General features: G+C 43.9%; 1 protein-coding gene across 2 annotated transcripts in view; it reads left to right on the top strand.

The window, feature by feature from the left end:
* Positions 1 to 14,239, top strand: part of serac1 (serine active site containing 1) — a 44,457-nt gene that overhangs the window by 28,229 nt on the left and 1,989 nt on the right. Inside the window, exons 11-16 of one of the 2 annotated variants that reach the window (XR_012983815.1) lie at positions 40 to 190; positions 2,108 to 2,255; positions 2,351 to 2,451; positions 4,955 to 5,052; positions 5,543 to 5,706; positions 11,719 to 11,862. Coding sequence is in view for 1 of the 2 variants with exons in the window: in XM_076271680.1 (XP_076127795.1) it covers positions 40 to 190; positions 2,108 to 2,255; positions 2,351 to 2,451; positions 4,955 to 5,052; positions 5,543 to 5,725; positions 11,719 to 11,862 (825 nt within the window). In the remaining variant the exon portion in view is untranslated. Of the gene's footprint in view, positions 1 to 39; positions 191 to 2,107; positions 2,256 to 2,350; positions 2,452 to 4,954; positions 5,053 to 5,542; positions 5,726 to 11,718; positions 11,863 to 14,239 lie in introns of both variants that reach the window. The other variant, XM_076271680.1, reaches the window with a different exon arrangement.

Here is a 14,239-nt window from a genome sequence, read left to right as displayed (position 1 = left end):
CCAGGTTGTTGTTGTTGTTGTTGGTGGTGGTAAATCCAGGTTGGTTGACTGTGCTGGCTGAGATGGCCCAGTCCCCCCACATCATGCAGGCGTCACATGCTGCCCGTGCGCTGGCCAACCTGGACCGGGACGCCGTGGAGGAGAAGTACCAGGACGGGGTGTACGTGCTGCACCCGCAGGGCCGCACCAGGTGAGCCCATCAGAACCTAATCCTGACCCTGACCCTAACCCTGACCCTAACCCTAACCCATTAGAACCTAATCCTGACCCTAACCCCCCTTAAAGTCTAATGGCCTGAGGGAAATAGCTTTTTAGCCAGAGGCGCTTGCCTGACTTGCCTGACAACAAACTGAACAGACAGTTACTGGGATGGATGGAGTCCTTTACGATTTTAGTGGCTCTGTTCTTGCAACGGCTGATGTGTATATCATGCAGGGAGGGCTGATGTGTATATCATGCAGGGAGGGCTGATGTACTGTATACTGTATATCATGCAGGGAGGGCTGATGTGTATATCATGCAGGGAGGGCTGATGTACTGTATACTGTATATCATGCAGGGAGGGCTGATGTGTATATCATGCAGGGAGGGCTGATGTGTATATCATGCAGGGTGGGCTGATGTACTGTATACTGTATATCATGCAGGGAGGGGAGAGAAGTCCTAGAGATGCACTTGGCTGAGCGCACCACTCTCTGCAAGGCGTTGTTGTCTTTCTCAGTGCTGTTGGCATACCACACAGTGATACACTGCGTCAGTATACTCTCTATGACCCCAGTGTAAAATGTTTTTAAAATCACTGGGGGGAACCTGGATTTCCAGAGTTGTCTTGGATGGTACATTCGTTGTCTGGCCTTTTTAACCTGAGCTTGGATGTAAGTACCCCAGGTCAGGTCCTCAGAGATGTGTACTCCCAGATATTTAAAACTACTCTCTCTACCTTTGCTCCATCAATCAAGAATCAAGCCTTCATTTTTGTAACCAGAGTGTGGGGCACTATGGTATTGAACGCTGAACTATAGTCAATAAACAGCATTCTCACATGCGTCCCCTTTCCAGGTGGTTTAGGGTGGTGTGCAGGAGGTTGGAGATGGCATCATCTCTGGACCTGTTGGTTCTATAGGCAAACTGGAGGGGGTCGAAGGAGCTTGGTAAAGATGAGCAAATGAAGCTCTTCACAAGCTTTTCAAAGCACTTCATCACTGTTGATGTCAGGGCCACTGGGCGGTAGGCATTTAGGCAAGATGGGCTTTTGTTTTTTGGCACAGGTACAATAGTGGACTTATTAAAACATGTTGGAATTCTAGCTTGAGCCAATGACGTGTTGAAGATGTGTGTAAACACAGGGGCTAGCTGGTTAGCGCAGGATTTCAGTACCCTCCCAGAAATGTCATCTGGTCCTGCAGCCTTCCTACACTTGTAATTATTATTAATATTAATAAGTAATATTGGGAAAATTCCATCCTGCTTTATCTATCTATCAACTAGGATAAATTAGCCTATATTAAATAAGATGCTACCTGAGCGACAAAATCAGGCTGAAATTGTTTAGTCTGCGTAGGGAATTGCCTCCACAAGTCTTTCTGCTTTGCATCCATGTGAATATTGTCGCTATGGTAACCGTAAAAACAAGTCTTCTTCATTGGTTTGCTGCAGTTTAAGTGTTCTTCTATGTGCTCCACCTACTGGAGGGGCATGTGTACAGCAGTTCAGTTTTGCTCATGCGCAGTCTACGCGCCCTCGGAGGTTGTGTTGACACGCAGTCACAAATTTCTCGAATCAGTAGGGTACCAGTTTTTTTTCATTGTACCAGGCCTACTGTATGTCAAAAGCAGGCTCGGATGAAGCTGGGAAGGATTAAACACATGGTTTCCACACCGCGGTAATCAACCGTGATAATTATGATATTTGAAAAGAAAACGGTAATTGTTATTGTCAACATTTTTATTGCGGTTTACCATTATACCGGTAATCGTTACATCCCTAGATGATGCAATTCTTGTCACGCGATCACCAGTGCCGTGTGCGCAGGACGCAGACGGAGGTCCATGTCAGGTGCTTAACACTGCACACATTTGTCATTTTTGTTTCTGTGTTGCCATGGCAGCCCCAGTCAGCCAGTGAAAGCAGACGTGCTCTTCGTGCATGGCCTCCTGGGGGCGGCCTTTAAGACCTGGAGGCAGAAGGACCTGGACCAATCAGCAGACGGCACTGGCCCAAGAGGAAGGGAGGACTACACCGAATGTTGGCCAAAGGTGCTGTATCTCCCGTCCCCTCTGCTTTCTGACTGGTTCATTATTATGCAATTTCCAGGCACTGTCCACCTGATTGGTTGTTTACTCTCCTACAGTCATGGCTGGCCAGCGACTGCCCCTCCCTGCGTATTCTCTCGGTCGAGTACGACACCCACCTGAGTGACTGGAGAGCCAAATGTCCTGCTGAAAACCAGAGGTGCCCCACAGAAGCACAGTAGCACCAAGCCCAACACTATCACCAGCACAGTAGCACCAAGCCCAACACTATCACCAGCACAGTAGCACAGTAGCACCAAGCCCAACACTATCACCAGCACAGTAGCACCAAGCCCAACACTATCACCAGCACAGTAGCACCAAGCCCAACACTATCACCAGCACAGTAGCACAGTAGCACCAAGCCCAACACTATCACCAGCACAGTAGCACCAAGCCCAACACTATCACCAGCACAGTAGCACAGTAGCACCAAGCCCAACACTATCACCAGCACAGTAGCACCAAGCCCAACACTATCACCAGCACAGTAGCACCAAGCCCAACACTATCACCAGCACAGTAGCACAGTAGCACCAAGCCCAACACTATCACCAGCACAGTAGCACCAAGCCCAACACTATCGCCAGCACAGTAGAACAGTAGCACCAAGCCCAACACTATCAGGAACACACCAACACCAGCACTAACCTCAACACACCAACACTAACCCCAACACACCAGCACTTATCACCAGCACAGTAGCACCAAGCCCGACACTATCAGGAACACATCAACACCAAGCCCAACACTATCAGGAACACACCAACACCAACACTATCAGGAACACACCAACACCAACCCCAACACACAAACACCAGCACTAACCCCAACACACCAACACTATCAGGAACACACCAACACACCAACCCCAACACACCAGCACCAACCCCAACACACCAACACCAGCACTAACCCCAACACACCAACACTATCAGGAACACGCCAAGACTATCAGGAACACACCAACCCCAACACACCAACACCAACCCCAACACACCAGCACTAACCCCAACACACCAACACATCAACACCAACCCCAACACACCAGCACTAACACCAACACCAACCCCAACACACCAGCACTAACCCCAACACACCAACACCAACCCCACCAACACACCAACACGAACACCAACACACCAACCCCAGCACACCAACACTATCAGGAACACTCCAACACCAATCCCAACACACCAACACTATCAGGAGCACGCCAACACTAACCCCAACAAAAGCACATTGAATGAAAGCACATTGAATGACCTCTGTGTATGAAATGCGCTATATAAATAAACTTGACTTGACTTGACTTGACTTAACACACCAACACCAAACCCCACCACACCAGCACTAAACCCAACACACCAACACCAACCCCAACACACCAACACCAAACCCCACCACACCAGCACTAAACCCAACACACCAACACGAACACCAACACACCAACACTAACCCCAACACACCAGCACTAATCCCAACACACCAACCCCAACCCCAATACACCAACACTATCAGGAACACACCAACACCAACCCCAACACACCAGCACCAACCCCAACACACCAACACGAACACCAACACACCAAAACCAACCCCAACCCACTAGCACTAACCCCAACACACCAACACGAACACGAACACGAACACCAACCCCAACACACCAGCACTATCAGGAACACACTAAAACTAACCCCAACACACCAACACTAACCCCAACACACCAACACCAACACTAACCCCAACACACCAGCACTAACCCCAACACACCAGCACTAACCCCAACACACCAAGACAGGGGTGGTGTAAGACAGGGTGGGTGGCACAGTGGTGGGTAGAGTACTGAAAATCCATACTCAAGTACAATTAAGTAAAAGTAAATATTCCCATCTAAGTAATCTACTGAAGTAAAAGTAAAAATGTCTTTTGTTAATAAATTACTAAATTTTTGATGGCCCTTTAAAGGGATACAGAACCCTGTTTGCTTTTTTCCTCCTCTGTTGGCTACTCATACATGCAACAATATTTTAACAGCCCAATTAAAATATTTAATATACTTCAGTATTATTTGACACACTTCTATACTGTGTCTTGTCATAGCCAGAATGAGCTCTGAGCAGTGCATTTGCTTTGCTTGTGAATTAAGTTGTACTTTCCTTTCTCCAATGTGATGTTGAACGATGCTTGCCAGAAATTAATATAGGTGAAAGTTTCTGTGTCATGTCATACCTCTGGCCTCGTTGCTACTCTGGCAGTAGACGTATCGGAGCGGTGTGTGTGTGGGTTGTGTATGTGTGTGGCTAATCTCACTAGAAGTTGCAGCAGCTGGCTGGACGTCATTGCGTTAGCTGACCTGTTAGATCTACAGTATAGAACATCTACTTCTGTATAACATGGGCTGATCTACATAGGCCAGTCATTACTTTTATATTTGCAGGGCAACGTAACAATGCATCCTGAAGCCCTTCTTTTCTCACACTCCACTGTGCACCTAGGGAATGGTGCGCTTTTCTCCCTCGAGATACTTTCTCCTTTAAGACTGAGTTGTGTGAGATACTTTTCTCCCTCGAGATACTTTCTCCGTGAAGACAGCACACATACACACACTTACACACCCAATGACTGGGTTGTGTGTGATCCAGAGTGCTTGTGCTGTGCAGGAAGTCTCTGGCGTATCGGAGCGGTGAGCTGCTGAAGAAGCTGAAGGCAGCGGGTGTTGGAGACAGACCGGTGGTCTGGGTGGCACACAGCATGGGAGGTACACACCTCACCTTTTTTATTGAAGACAATCATATATATATATATATATATATATATATATATATATACTATACTTATATATAGGTACACACCTCACTTTTTTATTTAAGACAATCATATGAATGTATTTAGTATGAAAGGAATACACCAACCTGTATATATCCTCTTATCTAACTCTGGGGTAAATAGCCAATAAGCTGATTTTCTAAAAGGTTGTCGTGTTCCAGTCTGCCATAGGTATCGAGAATTTAATTGTCTCTTCATTCAAGAATTCCTTAATACAGGAAGGCACTGAACCCCAAACTGCTCCAGTTGTGGTGGCTGGGGCCTTGCATGGCAAGCCTTTGTCACTGGTCTATGAATGTGTGAGGAGTAGAACAGCGCTATATACATGCAGTCCATTTACCAAGAGCTTGATGGTGTTTTCATGAGATTGTGACTGATTAAAAAGCTAAAAGTTGTGCAACATTCTTTTGTTTTTTCTTCAGGTTTGCTGGTGAAGAAGATGCTCTTAGATGCCTCAAGGGACCCTGATCTGCAGCCACTTCTGAAGAACACCAAGGGAATCCTGTTCTACAGCGTTCCCCACCACGGCACCTTCATGGCTGAGTACTCGGTCAACGTGCGGTTCCTGCTCTTCCCCTCCATAGAAGTGAGAGAACTCTGTAGAGGTACTCCTGAACGTTACTGACCTTCAGAATGGAGATTGTTTTATTTAATTAATTAAGCTTTTTAAGTGCCTGTTGGTCACACCCACCAAAGTTCCTGTGGCCGGTTGCACAAAGCACCTTTAGTTTTTCCCTTAAAATCTGATTTAAGGGTCCCTTAAAATAAAAACGGTTGCACAAACACCCTTAACTTTTTTCCTTAAGGGTTCCTTAACATTTTCCCTTAGTATTTAAGGGTTTTGTAAACTGTTGCAAAAAAGACCTTAGTAGTCTAACTAAGGGGAAAACCCTAAGGGACATCTGACTCTACCTTAACCATATTATTAACTGAATTGATGCTGGTAAATGAAGTTTATTAACTACTTTTGACCATTCAAAATAAAATATCTCTGTTAATATGCTTCCTCTGTCAAATAGATAGGCCTATCAGAAACATGCCGTATTGTTATTGTTTGATTTATGTAGGCTAACGTTAACAATTCATATGGATGTCTTGTTAGCCTATGAGCTTCGTTTCGGTTCGCTAGGCAAAACTTGGTGCACTGATGACAGTCAGGATCATTTCTAACTTGCCAACTAGTATTGTTCAGTTCATGTATATAACATGTTTTACTTGCTACCTGGATAATTTCCGCTAATATTATTAAGGTAAGATGAATGATAAGATATAAGCACTGTGTTTGGTGGGTTAACTAACGGCATCGAGGCAAAGGCAGTTAGCTAGGCTACAGCTGTTGAACAATCTTCGTGGAAACTATAGAATTTTCATGCCGGAAAATCCCTTTCAGTGCAGTAAATCCCTTGATGTTTCTCCTTAACTAAGGAAACATTTTAAGGTATTCTGTGCAACACCCTTAAGTAAATCCCTTACCTGAGGAGAAATTAAGTCTTAAGGGTCATACTTAAGGGAAAAAACTTAAGGTGCTTTGTGCAACCGGCCACTGAATCTCAAACCTGAAGCCTGAAACCTTAATTTCCATAAAGGCCAGACCTGCCAACCTTTACGCACTTTGCGTAGCAACCATGCATTTTCACATCAAAGTATGCGGGTACGATTTTTAAATTAAAACTACGCCGTGGCCTACTGGTTAGCACTTTGGACCTGTAACAGGAGGGTTGCCGGATCGAACCCCGACCAGTAGGCACGGCTGAAATGCCCTTGAGCAAGGCACCTAACCCCTCACTGCTCCCCGAGCGACGCTGTTGATGCAGGCAGCTCACTGCGCCGGGATTAGTGTGTGCTTCACCTCACTGTGTGTACACTGTGTGCTGTGTGTGTTTCACTAATTCACGGATTGGGATAAATGCAGAGACCAAATTTCCCTCACAGGATCAAAAGAGTATATATACTTATACTTATACTACTTATATACTTAAAACGAGCAGATCCAACTACACAAAAACGAGCAGACATCCAACTACGCAAAAACGAGCAGACATCCAACTTCTCCGGAAATCTCCCTCAAATAAATTTCATGCGAGGGTGAGATACAGAGAGAAAGTGACGAGTGAGAGTGACAGGCTAAGCATAGTGGTATAGTCTTTATGCTATTTTCTATTCAGCCAACGGTGGGTTAAATGAAGGACTTGATGAGGTGAGCTTACAGCTACATTGTATAAGAATTTTCTCCCATCAAGCGGTGAAATTGTAGATGACAACCAATTGAATATTACTTTCTAGCCCCTCCCATTCCGAGTGCGATGTTACTCCTATGGTAGCCAGGATTAACATGGCTTCCAGTACGACTTCTTCCAGCGTCCTTCTAGTGATGAGGTTACTTTAGAAAACAATTACAAATTACATTTAGTTATTTAGTCAGTTTAGGATACGTTGTGTGCAAAGTAATGAAAAATAACTATAACTTACAGTGCCCTTCGATATACAAAATATTCCTCTCCTGTCATCCGTGGCAGCACACGGATTGATTTTACTAGGTAGACAATCCTTACATCTAGGCTGTCTTTTTCATCTTTGATGCAAGGAAAAAAATATTCTGGACTTTGTTCAGTTCATTCTAGCGTTATGCATAACCATGCTATAGTTTGCCAATCAACTATAAAACTTTAAATTTACACAAATAGGCTGAACCTGATGAGAAGAAAGAAGGCAACTTCGGCGTCCCTTTTAAAATCCTTGCTCCTCATGAGCTCTTTCCATCTGGGAAAAGCCACTCCAATGTTCACCCTCGTTGTTGTTTTTGTTATCGCGTTCTCTTTTTAATTCTCGTATTGTTGTTTTTCTTATAGCGTCCCATTTTGTTGTTTTTCTTATCGTGGTCTCTTTTTAATTTTAATTTTGTTGTTTTTCTTATAGCGTCTCATTTTGTTGTTTTTCTTATAGCGTCCCATTTTGTTGTTTTTCTTATCGTGGTCTCTTTTTAATTTTAATTTTGTTGTTTTTCTTATAGCGTCTCATTTTGTTGTTTTTCTTATAGCGTCCCATTTTGTTGTTTTTCTTATCGTGGTCTCTTTTTAATTCTCGTGTTGTTGTTTTTCTTATCACATTCTCTTTTTGTCATTTTCGCTTCTTTGACGACTCCTTCTCATGTGCTCGAGAATAGGTATGATCCTCCATCTTCAACTAGGCCTAGCCTATAATCAGTGCAGTTTGTGTGTGTGTGTAGTAGGCCTAGCCTATAATCAGTGCAGTGTGTGTGTAGTAGGCCTAGCCTATAATCAGTGCAGGTTTTCAAATCTTCAACTAGGCCTAGCCTAGGGTGCCAGCCGAACTTAGTCCCGCCCACAACATTTGAGGTCGGGAAGCTCGGTCTGGAATTGCTCCGTTGTGGAGCAACTATGCTCGTACCAGAGCTGTGCGGACCAATCAAATCGGGCTTTACGATGATGGACAGGTGAGCAACAGCGCCTCGTCTATCACGTCATCTGAGTAGGGTTGGGTATCGTTTCAATTTGATTTCTTATTTCGATTCCGGTTCCTAGCGATTCTCGATTCCGATTTTTTTAATCTGGGTCAAAAAAAGTTTAGGATATTTTAAATGGGCTAGCTAACCAACGGTCTTTCTCAGGGTATCTGCACATTTTCCAAGTGCAAATTTAAAGACTTTTAAGACCTTTTCAAGACATCTAAATGAAACTTAAGACTATACCACGGCAAAAAGATATATATGACTGTTTATGCAATAGTTTTTTTTCCTACTAATTTTAACCCCCACCCCATTTTGGATGTCTACAGAAGTTACCAAATATTTTGGCGAAAGAAAAATAATTGTGTGTGAATTACCTTCAAAGCTATAAATGCCCAATTTTAGGGTCTGGGCTGCTTGCTTTTGAAGCTGGCTGTACATATTTGGTTTTGCTGACTGTTCTTCACCTGTGTCTGCCTAGGCTACTTGCCAAAGACATGTGCACTGGACTGGATTCACTTCAATATTTTTTTCAAAGTTAGACTAAGCTATTTACATATTTTAATAAGCCTACTTTATATAATTTACTATGTGCATCTATTGTCCAATATGCAGCACAGCAAATTAAAGTTAATCCACTACTTTACATTTTGCATACCAGTTGTATCTAAACCAACTAAAGCTTGACTGAAACATTGTAAAACCATTGACTTGTTTTAAATTAATTAAGAGACAGGTCCTCCTCACATGATCCTGCTGAAAACCGCTGGTTTCATCTCAAGCACGCACGTATTATGAACACACGTTTTTTTTATGTAGCGACATTCAAAAAATATGCGGTTATAGTTCACAACTTTTGCGAAGTAGGCCTAGCCTACTGGGAAACGCTGGCAAGCAAGCTGCTGGCAGATATTACAGGTAGGCTATAACTTAAGACAGATATTTTTTCCCTAGGCTAGGCCAGCAACACACGCTGGAAAGATGCAAACAGATCAACTTAACATATACAGTATTTCCTCCTGATTGCGAAGCACTGCACATAATTTGACCAGCAATCTAGTTTGTGAAACAATGCTGCGTCCGAGCAACGATTTTAGATGCCAAGCGCAACTCCAAAAAGGAGAACAAATGAGCGTCCGGCTTGAGGCTGCGCCGGACGCCGGACAGGGCTTTTAAAATACATATGTCTAAATTCGAACGTATGGCCAACCTATCGCTCTTTCTTTCTCTTGCTCATTCTACCGTAGGCTTCCTCATTCCACGTAGGCTACCTGTATATCAGTGGCGATTGCTGCTCTTTGGAACAGGGGAAGCTCTGATAAAAATGGTAAATTATTAAATTAATATTATTAAGGTGCTATATTGTTCTTTGAGGGCAAAAAGTATCCCAAACAGTAGGCTATAGAGTTGGCATGGCAGACATGGCATGTAGCCTACACACGCTACCTAATTTAGCCTAAATACACAACTGGAACAAAAGCAAGTCACAAACTCTGTAACTCCACATTACGGTTTTATTTACAGTATGCTATTTACAAAGACAAATAGAAACCGACTGTATTGCTCCCAAATTATGAGAATTTGAGCTGTAACTTGCCTTGTCTCTCGGCTTCACCTGCCAACACTAACGTTAACGCATCCCTGCCTTGAACTTGAACCACTTCCTGTCAGATCGCGACATATGCTGTCAATCAAAAAGAGTCCAGCCTCTATAACGGTTCCTCCAATCATCATACAGAAGCTCGGCGTCCGGGCCATCCCACTGTCCCATTCACTCCCAGAGACGCCGGGCTTCCCTGGAAATGACGATTTTGTGGCGCTTGTCCAATAAACGTGTAGCTTTTCTGCACTGAGATCAGCCCACTCTGTAGTGCCATTGAAAGCCAGTGAAGCCGAGCGTCTATGGGTTTTTTGCATGGTTTTTTGATAGATCGTGTTGTTACAGCAATGTATTACGGGTGCGAAATCACGATAAATGACCGGCAAAACCTTATTGCTGAACAAACTAGCCATGAAGTTGAAAATTTTTTCAGCATGTTCTAGTTGGAATAGTAGGCTAGAAGCTAATGTAATAGTGTTATTTGATGCGATTTTCCGTGATATTTTAGAGGAGGCTGAGCTTCCCCTGTAGTCTTAGAGCAATCGCCTCTGCTGTATATCTCTCTGGCCTCAGCTACACCACGAAAACGTCAGGCATATTATTTTGTACATAGGCCTACTGTATTATTACTGTTTTCACTCCTTTAACCACACCCGTGAAAAACATCTTCACTCTGCAACCACTACACTTCCTCCCGTAGCCTAATAGCCTAGTCACTTATACAGTTGCGTTTTAAATACACGAAACTAGATTGAGACATCACTCGCTCTCTTGCACTCGCTGGCGGTCCCATACGCACATTTAATACCTCTCTTTCGAAAATTCAGTTGTATTTAAGACTTTTTAAGGATCCGCGGGAACCCTGCTTTCTGAATGAAATAGTCTGACCTTCTCCATGAAATATAATTCTATGAACTATGCGCTTCTTCGTTGGTGTTCAGCCGTTTCTTCTTCCGGTCGGCAGACTGGGAATCGAAACTAGGAATCGAAATTTAAACTTTTGAACGATTCTGGGAAAATCGCAAAGATAGTCCCGGTTCCAACCAATACTCGATATTCGATACCCAAGCCTACATCTGAGCATGCTTAGGTTGATTATGTTTGCAGCAAAAAGACAGATGGCTTCTAAAACCCCATGTGGAAAATGCATATTATTTCAATGAGGTTTCCACTAAAACAGAAAACGATTATTTCTGAAAACTTTGGCCAGTTGAGATGTGGGAAAACTCATGGTTTCACTTTCATCAAGGGAAAACAGCGTGTTGCACCTATCGCTTTAGTTGGGATAATGTAATCATTGCAGCCTCACAGATGACAGAAAGACACCGCCATCTGAAAGTAACTGAGTGCATGTGCAAGTGAAATTCAATCAGTAATTTGCATTAGTCAGCAGGTACTAATTATACATTGAATGTATTTAAAAAAAAGTTGGCAGGTCTGAAAGCACCAATACCATGAAGCCACTTAATTAATGGTTTGTTTTGATTTTTCTGTCACATGGCAGTCTGTTTAAGGCTTTGTGTTTCCCACAGATTCGCCTGCACTTAAAGAATTGAATGACAATTTCTTGAACATTGCCAAAGAGCGAGAGATCAAAGTGCTGAGCTTCGCAGAAACTCTCCCCACAACCATCGGCCCTATGATCAAGATACTGGTGGTGCCAGAGCAGACTGCAGGTCTGTCCCGGTTATCACCGGGTTTCACACGTTTTTAACTCTTTAAATGTTCAAAGTGGCAAAGCACACCTCTTTTTTGGGGATAGGTGCTTCGGAGATGACCACCATAGGTCGTAGATCAGTGGTTTTAGAAGAGATCCAGTACACTGTCTACAGCCACTATGTCACTTCTACTACAGTCACTATGTCACTACTACAGCCACTATGTCACTACTACAGCCACTACTACAGACACTATGTCACTACTACAGCCACTACTACAGCCACTATATCACTACTACAGCCACTATGTCACTACTACAGCCACTATGTCACTACTACAGACACTATGTCACTACTACAGCCACACTACTACAGCCACTATGCCACTACTACAGCCACTATGTCACTACTACAGCCACTATGTCACTACTACAGCCACTACTACAGCCACTATGTCACTACTACAGCCACTATGCCAGTACTACAGCCACTATGTCACTACTACAGCCACTATGTCACTACTACAGCCACTATGCCACTACTACAGCCACTACTACAGCCACTATGTCACTACTACAGCCACTATGCCACTACTACAGCCACTACAGCCACTATGTCACTACTACAGCCACTACTACAGCCACTATGTCACTACTACAGCCACTATGCCAGTACTACAGCCACTATGTCACTACTACAGCCACTATGTCACTACTACAGCCACTATGCCACTACTACAGCCACTATGTCACTACTACAGCCACTATGTCACTACTACAGCCACTACTACAGCCACTATGTCACTACTACAGCCACTATGTCACTACTACAGCCACTACTACAGCCACTGTCACTACTACAGCCACTACTACAGCCACTATGTCACTACTACAGCCACTATGTCACTACTACAGCCACTACTGCAGCCACTATATCACTACTACAGCCACTATGTCACTACTACAGCCACTATGTCACTACTACAGCCACTATGTCACTACTACAGCCACTACAGCCACTATGTCACTACTACAGCCACTACTACAGCCACTATGTCACTACTACAGCCACTATATCACTACTACAGCCACTACAGCCACTATGTCACTACTACAGCCACTACTACAGCCACTATGTCACTACTACAGCCACTACAGCCACTATGTCACTACTACAGCCACTATGTCACTACTACAGCCACTATGTCAGTACTACAGCCACTATGTCACTACTACAGCCACTATGTCACTACTACAGCCACTACTACAGCCACTATATCACTACTACAGCCACTATGTCACTACTACAGCCACTATGTCACTACTACAGCCACTACTACAGCCACTATGTCACTACTACAGCCACTATATCACTACTGCAGCCACGATGTCACTACTACAGCCACTACTACAGCCACTATTACAGCCACTATGTCACTACTACAGCCACTATGTCACTACTACAGCCACACTACTACAGCCACTATGTCACTACTACAGCCACTACTACAGCCACTATGTCACTACTACAGCCACTATGCCACTACTACAGCCACTATGTCACTACTACAGCCACTATGCCACTACTACAGCCACTATGTCACTACTACAGCCACTACAGCCACTATGTCACTACTACAGCCACTACTACAGCCACTATGTCACTACTACAGCCACTATATCACTACTACAGCCACTATGTCACTACAGCCACTATGTCACTACTACAGCCACTATGTCAGTACTACAGCCACTATGTCACTACTACAGCCACTATGTCACTACTACAGCCACTACAGCCACTATGTCACTACTACAGCCACTATGTCAGTACTACAGCCACTATGTCACTACTACAGCCACTATGTCACTACTACAGCCACTATGCCACTACTACAGCCACTACTACAGCCACTATGTCACTACTACAGCCACTATGTCACTACTACAGCCACTATGCCACTACTACAGCCACTACTACAGCCACTATGTCACTACTACAGCCACTACTACAGCCACTATGTCACTACTACAGCCACTATGTCACTACTACAGCCACTACTACAGCCACTATGTCACTACTACAGCCACTATGCCACTACTATAGCCACTACTACAGCCACTATGTCACTACTACAGCCACTATGTCACTACTACAGCCACTACTACAGCCACTATGTCACTTCTACAGCCACTATGTCACTACTACAGCCACTACTACAGCCACTATGTCACTACTACAGCCACTATGTCACTACTACAGCCACTATCCAGTGTCCAGTGTATGTAGTCCAGTGTATCATTTCATGTTATTTTCCACTTCCCAAACTCTTTGATATTTATGTGTGTTTCATATGTGATTTCTGTGTTTTATGTTGCTCTTGTAGATTAATATC

Source organism: Alosa pseudoharengus, unplaced genomic scaffold (genome assembly GCF_046254945.1).
Source record: "Alosa pseudoharengus isolate Yale_2024_CS ecotype anadromous, Long Island Sound unplaced genomic scaffold, YU_APseudo_1.1 YU_APseudo_1.1_scf_7, whole genome shotgun sequence".
In the NCBI taxonomy this organism is placed as follows: domain Eukaryota; kingdom Metazoa; phylum Chordata; class Actinopteri; order Clupeiformes; family Clupeidae; genus Alosa; species Alosa pseudoharengus.
Note: the sequence above shows the minus strand (reverse complement) of the source record. Positions and strands in the feature narration are given on the sequence as shown.